The sequence below is a fragment of the Octopus bimaculoides genome, chromosome 12, assembly GCF_001194135.2.
Source record: "Octopus bimaculoides isolate UCB-OBI-ISO-001 chromosome 12, ASM119413v2, whole genome shotgun sequence".
NCBI classification, from domain to species: Eukaryota; Metazoa; Mollusca; class Cephalopoda; order Octopoda; family Octopodidae; genus Octopus; species Octopus bimaculoides.
In genome coordinates this window covers 16,794,505-16,808,320 of record NC_068992.1, presented here as the reverse complement: position 1 = coordinate 16,808,320, position 13,816 = coordinate 16,794,505, and the positions used below count along the sequence as shown (strand labels likewise).

The window sequence follows — 13,816 nt, the reverse complement described above, 5'->3', positions numbered from 1 at the left end:
ATATATTTACCAATTTATGTGATGTTCTTTAGAGAGTTAAGTAATAACAGTTTGGGTGTAGTTCTATACTTAATATTTATATTTTCGAACTAGATCACTTTATACTAAGAACTCTGACTCAGGATTAAATCCTTCTACACCAAGACAACCATGCATTTAGGATTCTATGTAAATCTAATTTACTTCAGTTCAATCTAATAATAGTTTAAGAAACTGTGCATCTATTGCACGACGCGCCATTTTCCTTATAGTATAGCTATGAAAATAATATGCCTTCAAACATTTGAAAGCCATTATTCAGAAAATAGGTTGCTCAATGTTACAGAAATGGATATCTACTAGTCATTGTATCATATGAGATAAAATATAATGAAGGTGATATCCGGAAGATCAATACGGTTGATAAATATGAAATTATTCCGTGAAAATTCAAACAATGAAGTCAGATAATAGACTTGTTTGTCAAATGAATTATTGTGGCAATGATATTACTTAAGGCAATGTTCTTCCAAGTAGTTTGTGGTGTGATATGGAAGAACTAAGAAAACAGTGGGGAAAATTTATTGCAGTACAATAACATCGTCTTATACACGGTATTGAAATAAACAAAACTGTTAAATAAACGACACCCAGAAACGAAAAGGAAGGAACGTGTCCGTTAATGAGAGCCACGAGAACTTTGTTAATTTCCGTTAAGTGATTGTCATGAAAAGAACGTTTTCGCTGTATCTAAAGTAAATCTTTTGTTCTCAAAGAACAGTAAAGTGTTTTATTTTACTCTACTTAGAATACCTATATTTTTATTACGTTAATACACCGGATTTGTTACTCGAATTATGCTTTTATTTCTTCCTTATTTCTCTCATTTCTACTATATTCTGGGTGAGGTATCTAGAAAATTCAGTTAACCGGCAATTCAGTTAACTCTCTGTCCTGGTAGTATCCGATTAGAGGAAGTTTATTGTATTCAATTATATCTCTTAAATAAATGGCGTTGATTTCCTGTTACTCCAGCTGTCATGAATTAATTCATGTTTCTTAGAAGAAATATGTAGCATTGAAAAATATGAATTTTTTAGTATAAAATAAGCAACGTAAATAATGAGTGAGAAATTTCGTGGATATAGTTACCAAGCTTAGCAGCAGTGAGTAAAGAGCGTGTAGAGATATAGCTAACAAGGGATCAAGTTAGTATTATGCGCTGAATATCGGAAGAGGGAGTCCAATGTACGTTACTAATTTCTTAAGTAATATCCATTTTTGTTACAAAACATCTGGGCGGGGAATAGTAGAATCGGTAAAGCAAGTGATAGAGAAAAAAGTTACTAAGTTTTAATATCTCTTTATGTTTCAAGATCAAATAGGAATGATATAGATTTTCCTCCCCAAAGTTTGTGGTCGATAAGATAGAATTTAATTGAATTCAAATCTCCTTTAAATTTGCATGTCTTTGAACCTACTGAAAATCAATTAATATGCTTTTGCATGTTAGAAATTCCTTCTAGTTTGGTAGGTTGACTCTATTATATTATTGATTTCATACTTAGCTACAAAACCGTACGTTTAGAGAAGAACCGAGAAGTAGTTCTTTGATGTTTCACTCATACCTTTCATCTTGTTAGGAGGATATACGTGTAGCCATACAACTTTAAATACGAATCGAACAACAATCTCATCTCGGTGAGAACTCTTTCTTCTTCTGTACGATTCTCATCTTGTAACGTCAGATAATAAGAAATATTATTTTGTTTGGATGGGTAAATTACATGTAGTTATCGTGAAATATTTTATCTTTCCGGGAATGACAAAGTGTAATGTCGTTTTACTCAAGTTATAGATACTGAAATCTTAGATAGCAATAATTGTATTATAGAAAATATAGTAAATTTTCGTAACCAATATAACACCTGATGAGGATTGCGAGAATTCATGACATATTATGTGTGGTGTGTGGTGGACAGTTGGAATCTAATGGTGACCACGTGCAGGATTGATCTCCGCGAATATATGCTGTGAGAAAGCGAAAGTTCGAACCCAGTACAAGACTGAACTCCGCTAACAAAAGTTGACCTCGACAAGGTTTTGATCTTAGAAAGCAGTGAGATGGAGCATCAGTCAAATGATAGTCTATTCGATGATCATACGTCTCGTATAACATTGTGTTTTGGATTTGGTTAAAAAGTGACAATGAGCGATGGCTAGAGAAATATTGAGCTTTGTTTTTAATAACCAGTTGATCTAGCAACCGGGGCCTCATATCAGTGAGGTGGGCCGGTGCTCATTGATGCCGTCGAGAGGTAGGCCCTGAAACAGCGCGCCTTCTCTCCTGATGACCCCATACACTTGCTGGCTTCCGGGATGCGGAGTTCTCGACTGGTAGCACTTCCATGTGTGAAGTGTTTGCAAGACATCGACAGCCTTCAATCGATTGGCAGAATTGATAGAGAGTCCGTTAAAAATGCCCTTTAGTAATTCTTCTAGGTCTTTACAATCACTGTGTAAATCTCACCGGAAGCATCAGTGTTTTTAAACTCTCCTGGTTCATAGAGTAAAGTACTGGTGTTGGTTTAATCGACTAACACCCCTCATCATCATTAGAATTGTATGTATGTTAGAAACTCTCAAGAGTATTGGATTCGATACAGAGGCTAAAATAGAGGGCCTAAACTTCTCAATGAACCCTTCTATGATATCATCTTTTACTTGTTTCGGGCATTAGACTGCGGCCACCATGGTGCACCACCCTGAAGAATCTTTTAGTCGAATGAATTCACCTCATTTCTTGTTTAAAGACCGAGTGCTTATTCTATGGTTATCTTTTACCGAACAATGCTAAGCTACGGGGACGTAAACACACCAACACTGGTTGTCAAACAGTGGTAGTGAGACAAACACAGACGCGCGCATATACGATGACCTTCTTTCAGTTGCCGTCTACCAAATCCACTCACAAGACCTCGGTCATCCCGATCCTATAGTAGAAGACACCTGCCAACGTTGTTACGCAGTACGACTGAACCCGGAACCATGTGGCTGAGAAGCAAGCGTCTTACCACATTGCCATGTCAACGCCCAATACATATAGATTCAGTAGGCAATTCTGTTAATTCAGGATATTCTATTGGAAATATCATCGCATTCACAGTTTTGCGTCAATGCGAAAATCGTATATTTGACGCACGTGTACAACAATGTAACAAGGGAATGAGAAAAACTTATTTATCATTTTATGTAATCTGACATTCAATTTCGTTTATTACATATTCCTATCATCGGATCATAATTGCCCTCAGAAATTTCAATTGATTATATTTGTTCTATACACACATATTCAATTATATCGTCTGGAAGAAGATGAATAATCTTGAACTTAAATTCCTTTCGTATATAATTCAATGTTTATTCTATGTCACCTAGAAGAGCGTAATAATAATGATTTCTACTGGAGGCACACAGATGGAGCAACGTGAAATAAAGTGTCTTGCTCAAAGACATAAGTTGTCATCGGGAATCGAACTCACGCCCTTACCATCGTGATCAGAATATCCCCAACTATGAAGCGACAATTCTTCACACAGCAGCAACAACAATAATGGTAATTCTTTCTACAATAGTAAAAAAGCCTAAAATTCTGTGGTAGGTGACTAGTCGATTACATCGTCACCTGTACTGGTACTTATTTCATGAAACCCCAAGAAATGAGCGGCAAAATCAAGCTTGCTGAAATTTGAACTCAGAATGCAAAGGGATGTCGCTAAGAATTTTGTTCAAGGTGGTAACGATTCTGCCAGTTTGGCACCTTCTCCAGAAAACTCAATGCCTTAAATTTTGGAGAAGTGGGTATAATCGAATATATCGGTCGCAGTATCTGACTGGTATTTAGTTTTCTCGACCCAGAAATGCAAAGTGAATCTCGGCAGGATTTGAACTAAGAACATGAAAAACCTGAATAAGTTACGCTAAGGATTTTGTGCACCACAGCTATGATATTTTCTGCTTAGTACCTTAAAAATAAAATAATAATGATAATAATAATATTTTCTACAATAGATAGAAGGCCAGAAATATATATATACACATACACGTACGCACATATATACATACACAGTTTCCCATGCGCATGTACGTGTGTGTGTGAGTGTTTATATATACATACATGCACATATACACTCTCACACATGTATATTTGTTTTTACTGAATCCGCTTAATCCATTCTATAGCCGGGAACAAAGCGTGCAGTTCAAATGAAAATTGTTAAACAAACATTGGTTACTTTTGTTGTAGCTTCGTTTTGTCTTCAGAAACAAAAGTGAAAATTACATAAAATATCATAATTGGATATAAGCTCATTTGTTGAATTATATTAAGCGGAAAAAAAAGTTAGATTATCTGTGATTATAAATCCTATGCGGATTAAGAAAAGAAAACCAGCATAAGAATATACATAATTGAATTTGTTTCAGAATTGACTTAATTGTAATGTGAGAAATAGTGAGATAGTAAAATATATATATATATTAATAGTAAAATCAAGCGATGGATTAAACGAAACAATTGTTCTTGCATTTTAATAGAAAGCTAGAACGGTAGCCATGAGATTATGATATGACTTATTTATGACTTTATTTATTCTATGTAGAGTACGATGCTATAAGTGAACCTCTATGCCGGCATACAACCTGCTAGAAATACCAGCTAAATTTTCCTAAAATGATACAAAAATTAATTTCATTTATAAATAATTCGATATTTATTTTATACAAGCATGAAAAGTTGTGGAGAAATAATCCTGTCTAATGGTCTGAAATTATGTGAAAGGGGGTTGCGCGTTTACATCGATCCAAGTACTCAACTGGTAGTTATTTCATCGACTCCGAAAGTAAGAAATGCAAAGTCGACCTTCGCGGAATTTGAACTCAGAAAGTAAAGACAACCGAAATGTCACTAAGCATTTCGTCCTGCATCCTAACAGTTCACCTGCTTATAATAATCCGTTCAACTAAAGACACAACGCCTGAAATTTGGGGGAGGGACGGGGCAGTACTCAAATGGTACATTTTTATCGACCCCGAATGGTGAAAGGCAAAGTCGACCTTGGCGGAATTTCAACTCCAATGGTTTCAAATTTTAGCACAAAGCGAGAATTTTTGAGCAGAGGAAGAAGTCCTGTACATCGACTGCAGTACTTGGTTGGTACTTATATCATCGATTCGGAAAGAATGAGAGACAAAATAAACTTCGGTGAAATTTGAACACAGAACATTAAATACATGAAATCCTGTAAAACATCTTGACCGGCGTGCTAACCGTTCTCCTAGATCGCCGCCCTAAAATATGCAGCAACCCCTCCTCTAACGCGGGTTTTACGTTCCAAAAAACCCCGCGATAAGTGAAAATCCGCAAAGCAGAAATATTAATGTATATATTTATAAAGTTATTTTATAATTTGTATATATTTATTTTATTATAAATGCAAAACAACACTACACACTCGCCTCCCCTGTTGCATTTTCCATGCAGTGTATGCCAATCTATGTTTACTCATCTACGGTACACTACTTACTTCGTTTTAATATATTTTAATTAATGTGTTATACAGTGCAGCACTCTACTGTGGTTCTTATTTATTAATTAAATTTTACGACAGAAATGATTAAAATCTAATAAAATATAAATACCTATCGGTCGCAGAGGAGTCCGCGATATAAAGTTACATATATTAGCCAGAAAAATCCGTGACGTACTGAGAGCGCGATAGGTGAACCGCGAAATGGCGAGTGATTACTGTATATATTTTTTCTAATTTTGGCGCAAGGCCAGCTATTTTAAGGGAAGAGGTTGGTCAATTCCTAGAAGCTAAGATTTGACTGGTACATTATTTTAAGCCTCAAAAGAACCAAAGATAAAGTTGACAAGTTCTGTCTTACAAAATTCCCGAGTTTCTGACTATTTTTCATGTGTTAACTGAATGTTTCAAGTTCTTCAATTAACATATGAAATGCTTCAGTAACTTTGCTTTTCTAGGTATGGGTATCCAGACTTATGCAAACCCATCTATATTTCTTGGCAGAAGTGGTTCATAATAGTCTATCACCTATCCATTGACCTGTCCAGCACAGGAGGCCTTTGCAGAAGCTTACCTTCCGTGGGCATGGCTCAAGGATTCATTGAGACACACATGACACCACAATTCAATACGGACTGGGCCTTATTGTGGAAATTTCCTGAGTGAACCAAAATATTTCCTGTGTTGTACCAGCATCACAACACTTACTACATTATATACTCATGACATTATTATGTCTTCTTAAGGCAATGAGCTGGAAAAATCATGAGAATGCCGAACAAAATGCGTAGCGGTATTTCAGCCGCCTCTACTTTCTGAGTTCAAACACCCCTAAGGTTGACTTTGCCTTTCGACTTTTCCGAGTCGATGAAATAAGTACTAGTTGGACACTGGGGTCAATTAAATCGACATAGCCCCTCCCCCATAATTGCGGGACATGTGCCAAAATTCGAAAGCATTAATATATGTCTTCTTTTTGTATTCAAGATGTCCTTTCCTTTATTTTGCAGTCCTTATATCAACAAACGTAACGGAGAAGGCCGTATCCGCATCCAGCGAAAAGGATGGCTTGCTGACTGGTTTAATAGTAGGTGGAATTGCCTTGTTGATGGTTATTGTTCTCATTGTCGGGCTCTGCCACAGTTCATCGTCAATTAATTTTTACCAAAAACTTCCAAGTAAATATATTTGATTTTATAAGCGTTTTCATTTACTCATTTAGTTTTTGTATAACCCAAATTGAATTTTGATTTAAGCTTCTTTAGATAATTTTCTCTTTTTCGTTTTTTTTTTCTTTTTTTTTTTTTTGAGAAGGCGGATATTTTGAATCTTCAAAAAGATAAAACTGATATATTTTTGTAATCCAAATATGAGAAGCAGAGAACGGTGGTGAGATGAGATATGTATGGAAATGGGAATGAAGAAATGTCGGGAAGTTATTTCAACAAATAATATATATGGAGTGGAAAAGTATGTCAATAAATAATCAATGGTGGACAGAAAGATCGAACGAGAGAAAGAGAGAGAGAGAGAGAGAGAGAGAGAGAAAGAAAAGAGAGGGAAAACACTAGTGAAATTTTAATTAGTATTACAATTGTATGAGAAAATATAAATACAAATTTAGGTTTATAAAAACATTTCGCATTTATGATATCGAAAACGAAATACGAAAACTCCAAAGAAATCAAAAAAGATTTTAAAAAATAAATTTCAATCGATTATCAGATACTTCCTATCTGATATTAATCTCCTTTTACTCCGATAAACTCCGTGGTAAAAGAAAATTCGTTTTTGTTTAGATTTTGCTTTAAATTTTGATATTTTATACTGAAACACGTCTAATAACCATAGGGGTTAAATTCATTGGATTTTCATACATTTATATTTGACGTTTTATCGAATTTAGTGGTGAAATGCAATGTAGATGTTGGAAGCTAATATACTAAATATAATTTTGCCTGACTTCATTGTCTACTGATCGTTGCCCCTCTTCGCTATTTGCACATAATTAATTACAGTTTGATTATTACTTTGAGAAACAAGAGAAGACTACCAAAATACTATATAATCTGAAATAGATTATGAGACGAAATATCACAGAGAGCCAAATCATTATTACTATTAATTTAGAGCGCTGTAAGTTCGCATCCTGCCACTAACACTGATATATAGCATTGCTAACACACCAAAGTATCAGTGACTCATAGCAAAAACACGAAGATTAAGATCGTATAAAACAAGTAACCTACTCTACAAGAAACAATGAATTAAATAGACAATCCAAGAGCGATATGAAAATTTTATGTAAATATCAGTCACTAAAGCCATCTACTTCTACATCAACGCCTTAATAAATATTTCTAACATAGGCACAATGCTCTACTTTGTGGTCATGATATCGGACTCAGTACGTTACCTGTACTCTATTTTATAGACCCCCGCCACTTCCCTGGAGTGATTAAAAACTGAAGACGTGTGGCCTAGTGGTAAGGGTGTTTGTTCAAAGATCATGGTTTCGATTCCGGAACAAGCCGGTGCTTTGTGTTCTTGAGCAAAACGCTTCAACATCAACTCAGGTTGTTTCAGTCTACTCAGCGAAAGACTGGTGTCCTGTTCAGGGATGGAGTTCTGTGAATTCGGTCACTTATACGCCATGGAAACCATGTTGCCTGCCATGTGAGGTCTCGGACTCAAGACAGTAAAATGTCCAGCGGTTAATTATGATGGAGCGTTGAAAAGCATAGTTAAACAGGTCTTGATTTGAACTTACGACATACGGAGCCGGAGCAGAAGAATCATCGACAACATTTTCAACTCTGTCTCTTATGCTTAATTCTTTCTACAAAAAGCACAAGGCCTGAAATTTGCCCCCAGTGTTTCACTTATACTTAATTTATCAACCCCAAAAGGCTGAAAGGCAAAGTCGACCTCGGCGAAATTTGAACACAGATCGTAAACACAGACGAAATGCCGCTAAGCCTGCGTTGGACTGGCGTCCCGTCCAGCTGAGGGGGGGGGGATACGCCATAGAAACCGGGCCCATGAGCCTGGCTAGGCTTTAAAAGGGCGCATAAGATGAGTAGATAAGAACAAACTGCCAATCGAGAGTTTAACTGCGACATTTTGAAGTGTTTGAGGGAGGACATTTTATGAAAGCGACCGGGTCTGTGGAGCGCGAAAACTGGATTGTTCACGACGACAATGCATCCTGCCACCGAGCTCTCATCACTTGTGAGTTTCTCACTGAAAACATGGCATCGCTTCCACACCCGCCCTACTCGCCAGATTTAGCACCTGCGGGTTTCTGTCTCTTCCGCAGCTCAAATGTTGCCGTTTTAACACCTTTGTAGAAATCCAGGGCGAATCGCAGAAGGTCCTCGATTCGCTTACAAAAATCGACTTCCAGTCTGGATTCCAAAATTGGCAGGAATGCTGGGACCGGTATACCGCTGCGCACGATGAATATTTCGAAGGAGATGATATTAAACTTAGGTAAATAAATTATTTTTTTAATTAAACATAACTAGTCGTAGAACCTTTTGGGACCACCTTGTATCACCTGTGTAGAGATCCTCTGGCCCGATCATTAATCTAATCAATGCTTTAAATTTTCTCCCATATCTGCACCCTTTAAGCAATACATAAGTGCATAGTTTTCACAAGGTTAATTGAATTGACAATAGCATATCTAATACAGTGAGTTACAGTACTATTTCAATCAACAAAAAATCCCATCTGTAATGGAGGCCATTACACATATAAATATGATTTCCTGGAAATAATTTAATGTAGCTATAAAATGTTAATTAATTCGTCTTATGTTGAGGCAAGTTAACGTTGAAGAAAAGTTCGCAATACGAAATACCAAAATATCACACCCTCTATTGACGGGGCCAGCAGATTTCGAATTTCTCCTACTGGCCCTTTCGGCCACAAAAAAGTTTCCAGTGTAACACCAGTTATATTAATCTCACATGCTTGGAAGTACATATAAATAATATGGCTCTTATCTGTTTAAATTTTGCAAAATACAGTAAAACATTCTTAAATATGGATGACTGTACATACTAATCTGGGAGTATATCATGCAGCTAACTTTGATATAAATTTAGAACATGAAATGACATAAAGAACATGATAACGATAAATAAATAATGCATTCTATTTGAGAAAAATTAATTTAACATATCTATGACTTGTATGTCATCTGTTTTCTCTATAAGCTTTGACTCCTAACGAATAGCTTGTCGTAGTAAATGAGGCCTTAATTAAAATGACATTTCTAATAAGTGATTTCTAAGAATGTACATTCAAGAGAAATATCTGATTCTAGAATTATGAAGCCTTAAAACACGTATAGGTATACACAGATATTTATGAACAAACATGTCTTATAATGTACAGCTTCATTAATATCTAAAAATTGTGCACCAAATTGCTTAAAAGGTTTCCATTCAATATAAAATTATTCTTGATATAAGATCAGACAACATTAACTTAACTAATCTATCATTTATAATTTTGATGTCAACTTATGTTCATGTCTAAAGACGTAGGTTCATGCTCTATAGGCAGCCATCGAATTTTGTATCGGAAAGGCTTCTTCAGTCAAATATTTACATGCTTTTATTTAGATTTACGTGCTTCGAAAACCATGTTCTCTGGAATATTTATTAATTCTTATGATGGCAACAATATATATAAAAGCATATGTGTGTAGATATATATCTATATGTGTAGGTGTACGTTAGTCTGTGCGCGCGTGTGTGTGTGTGTGTTGGGTATACTCTCGTCACCAGCGTTATGGCTACTTGGGATTATGGAATTTCACAATTCAGGAAATTATATATTATACCTGATATTCAAATTTCCAGAATTTGAAAGCTACATTTCTTTCCAAGCAAAATGGGCCCTTTTCAGGCGTGTATATATGTGCGTTTGTGTAAATTCTGTGGTATTACAATGATTATCCATCTATCTGTCTGTCTGTCTATCTGTCTCTCCATCAATTTCTATGTTTCACTACACGCCCACACACACATCAACATTCATCATCACAAATATCTGCGATCAACACCCACACAAAGAGCATCAACACCAACGCCTATACAACGACCATCATTCCAAACACTCCAACACATTCGTGAACAACCCTTACAACAACAATATAAGCAACACTAACTAAACTAAAAACGATCACAGTTGATAATTTGTTATGTAAGGTCATTTTATAAAATGAATGGAATGACCCCGGAAAAGCATAGGTGTGTGTGTCAATGAGGAGTAATACAAGTAACACGTAAAAGTTGACCACCATAATCATCATCAAAGATACTCTCACCATTACAAACACTACTAGGAACACGAAAACCAATACAATCAATACCACAGTTACTACAAACCCACGAAATTTTGGTTGACCAATTTCCAAGGACATTTTCTTTCATCCATTCTAGGTCGATTAAAATAAGTAGCAGCTGAACACTGGAGTTGGTGTGATCGATTTTTCCCTTCCTCTAAATGGCTGGCAAAAATTTCAGACCAATAATAACGTCGATATGGTAGCAACGTCTGGTACTACATATGCTTTATGGCAAATCAAATATTTTTTTCAGTGCATGTGTTCGTAAAGTGTAGATATTTATGGCTCAACTCCAAAGGCGCAAATAGCGAAGTGGCTATGAACCTGGTAACCCTTCAACTAACTGTAATAATGTAGTACTTCCTCCAACCTCACCTTTCTCATTCCATTCTTATATCCATAGGAATATAAAAATGTTTTACTCTCACGAACAGTACTTTCCTCTTGCTATATCTTGCTATATATTGTTGAAAGCCTCGCTATTGGCTTTACCTACAGTTCAAGATGTCTAGAAAGAAAACATCAAATGGAGCTGAAGGACGTAATACATAAAGTAACCATAAAAGGATTGCACTGGCTATCAAGCTTGACTCTTAAAAAAGGTTTGATGTGAGAGAAAGAAATCAACCGCATTAAACGTTAACGTTTGCAAAGTCTACAGTAAAAACAATACGTAACAATAGAGAAAAATGCCCAACAAATTAGTCAGCCTACATCTCGGTCCCCCATTTTTCACTCATCTAATTGGATACTTCAAACGTGACGGTTGTTGGGCGTATGAATCGATGATTAGTCTCGAATCCTGGCACCAATTAGCACAAGAGAAATTATGGAAAAAATAAAAGACTTGAATATATTGTAGGACAGTTTTCAGATGCCAACCTCCGACAAGATGAAAAACGTTTTCTTGTTATTAAAGGCTGGTTTCAAAGGTTTGAACTTTGCACAACAAAAGACGATAAAAATGACCAATAAAACTTCCATTTTTTATACAAATGCTGCTCCAAATTTCGTTAGCAACTGGGAAAAAAGTTGCTGGAGCACGTCTAGAGGTTTGATGAAACTCCACTTTTATAGAAGATCATATCTACTAGATATTTTTATTTCCTGAGTCGAAAAAACAACACAAGGATTTAAAGCTTGCAAAAAATCATCTGGTACTTCCGGGAGGAAATGCCTTTGGTGATTAAATCTCCTACACGCCTAAAGTTTTCCAAGAGTTACACAATGTTTAATCTTTAGATTTTGTGTTTAAATAAATAGATGTGGTTAAGAGCCTTTTCCAAATATTTTCGTCCAGCTGTAGAAGGGAACCAGACACTATTTCGAACAAAGCGTTGCTTCTTTTAACCGCTGCAACAAGCCACCTGGTGAACTTAAATGTCTTTTCTGTCAATGTGAATGTAGAATATATACCCCGAGAATACAAGAGTAACTAAATTGCTTCCGGTTTCTTCATCTGTTGATGTGGTCAGTGTACATATAAATTGAGACAGCAAGTGTGTATGCGCGATGCTTTTCTGGTCATCTGTCACCGCTTTACAACTAAAGTTGAATTATTTTTATATCCCTATAACGTAGCAGCTTATCAAAATAGTATTATGGGATAAGCAACGGACTTAAAACAACAATTTGGATCGAATTAATAGGCTAAACCATTGAAAGCCTTGCCCAATCTACTGACTGGAACAAAAAATGAAAGAATATATAGGTGATTGAGAGATAATTTCAAGAGATTAATTTGTATAATATATTGTTACCACTGGTGTAGACTGTTGTCTGTATTGTTTTCTATAAGGCTAGATATTTTGGAGGTGTATCGGTCGGTTATATCAACTGATGATATATTTTATTGAGTCTAGCATGTATGTGATCGCAACTTGGCTTCAAGTCAGAATTTAAAATGGCGGAACAAACATCCCAAAGTATTTTCCCTGTTACGCTAACGAATGTACCAATCAACCATATTTAGTGCGATTACATCAATTGAGAACGTCTAAAACATATGTTTAACACGTAAAACATCGCAACACACATACAAGACGTAGAATAACATAGATATAATATAATTAATTACTGATCTCGTGTACGGTATAATGGAAACGAAATCAAACAAATGAAAGCGAATTTAATGAAGAATAAAACAACGCAATAACAATACAATTACAAAGATAATTTAACAGATGATATGTTCACAGTAACGAATCCAACGAGAATAAAATCAAAGAATAGGCGGGGAAATATTAATAAAAACAAACTAAAAAATCTGAACATCAGAATCAACACTAGCAAAAAAGGATAAAAACGAAACAAAAGACAATACAAACGGATGAAAATAATAAATAAATAAATTATAAGTAAAAATGTTTGATAATATTTCTGAATTATCTTGGTTAATTAGGATGTAATTTAGATCGTACTTATTTCTAACTGTAAGTTAGACATCACTAGTGTTGTTTATGATTAAGCTTGCATGACTAAATTGTTTTCTGCTTTTTTTTTATATATGTTTTGCATGTAATGTTAAGCATAGATTTTTTTCTATATGTTTAATTAAACTCTATCAGAATTGCCGAATGAAATGTAACTAATTTTAATGTACACAATTTTCATTTTTAATTATATTTATGTAACCATACATACGCTTTGCGTATCTTTGTAAGACAAAAGGATGTATCTGAATGTGTGTATACGTATGCATGTATACATAAACACGCACACACACACGCATGTATGCGTTTATACATTTACAGACACACACACATATATGCACATATATATACACGTACACGAACACACAATTATATTTCGTCTATAGATCATTGTTTTAGTCATTACACACACACACACACACACACACACACACACACACACACACACACACACA

General features: G+C 35.4%; 1 protein-coding gene across 1 annotated transcript in view; it reads left to right on the top strand.

Moving 5' to 3' along the window:
* Positions 1-13,816, top strand: part of LOC106875323 (probable serine/threonine-protein kinase drkC) — a 136,013-nt gene that overhangs the window by 53,635 nt on the left and 68,562 nt on the right. Inside the window, exon 7 of the mRNA XM_014923410.2 lies at positions 6,578-6,745. Coding sequence (XP_014778896.1) covers positions 6,578-6,745 — 168 coding nt within the window. The remainder of the gene's footprint in view (positions 1-6,577; positions 6,746-13,816) is intronic.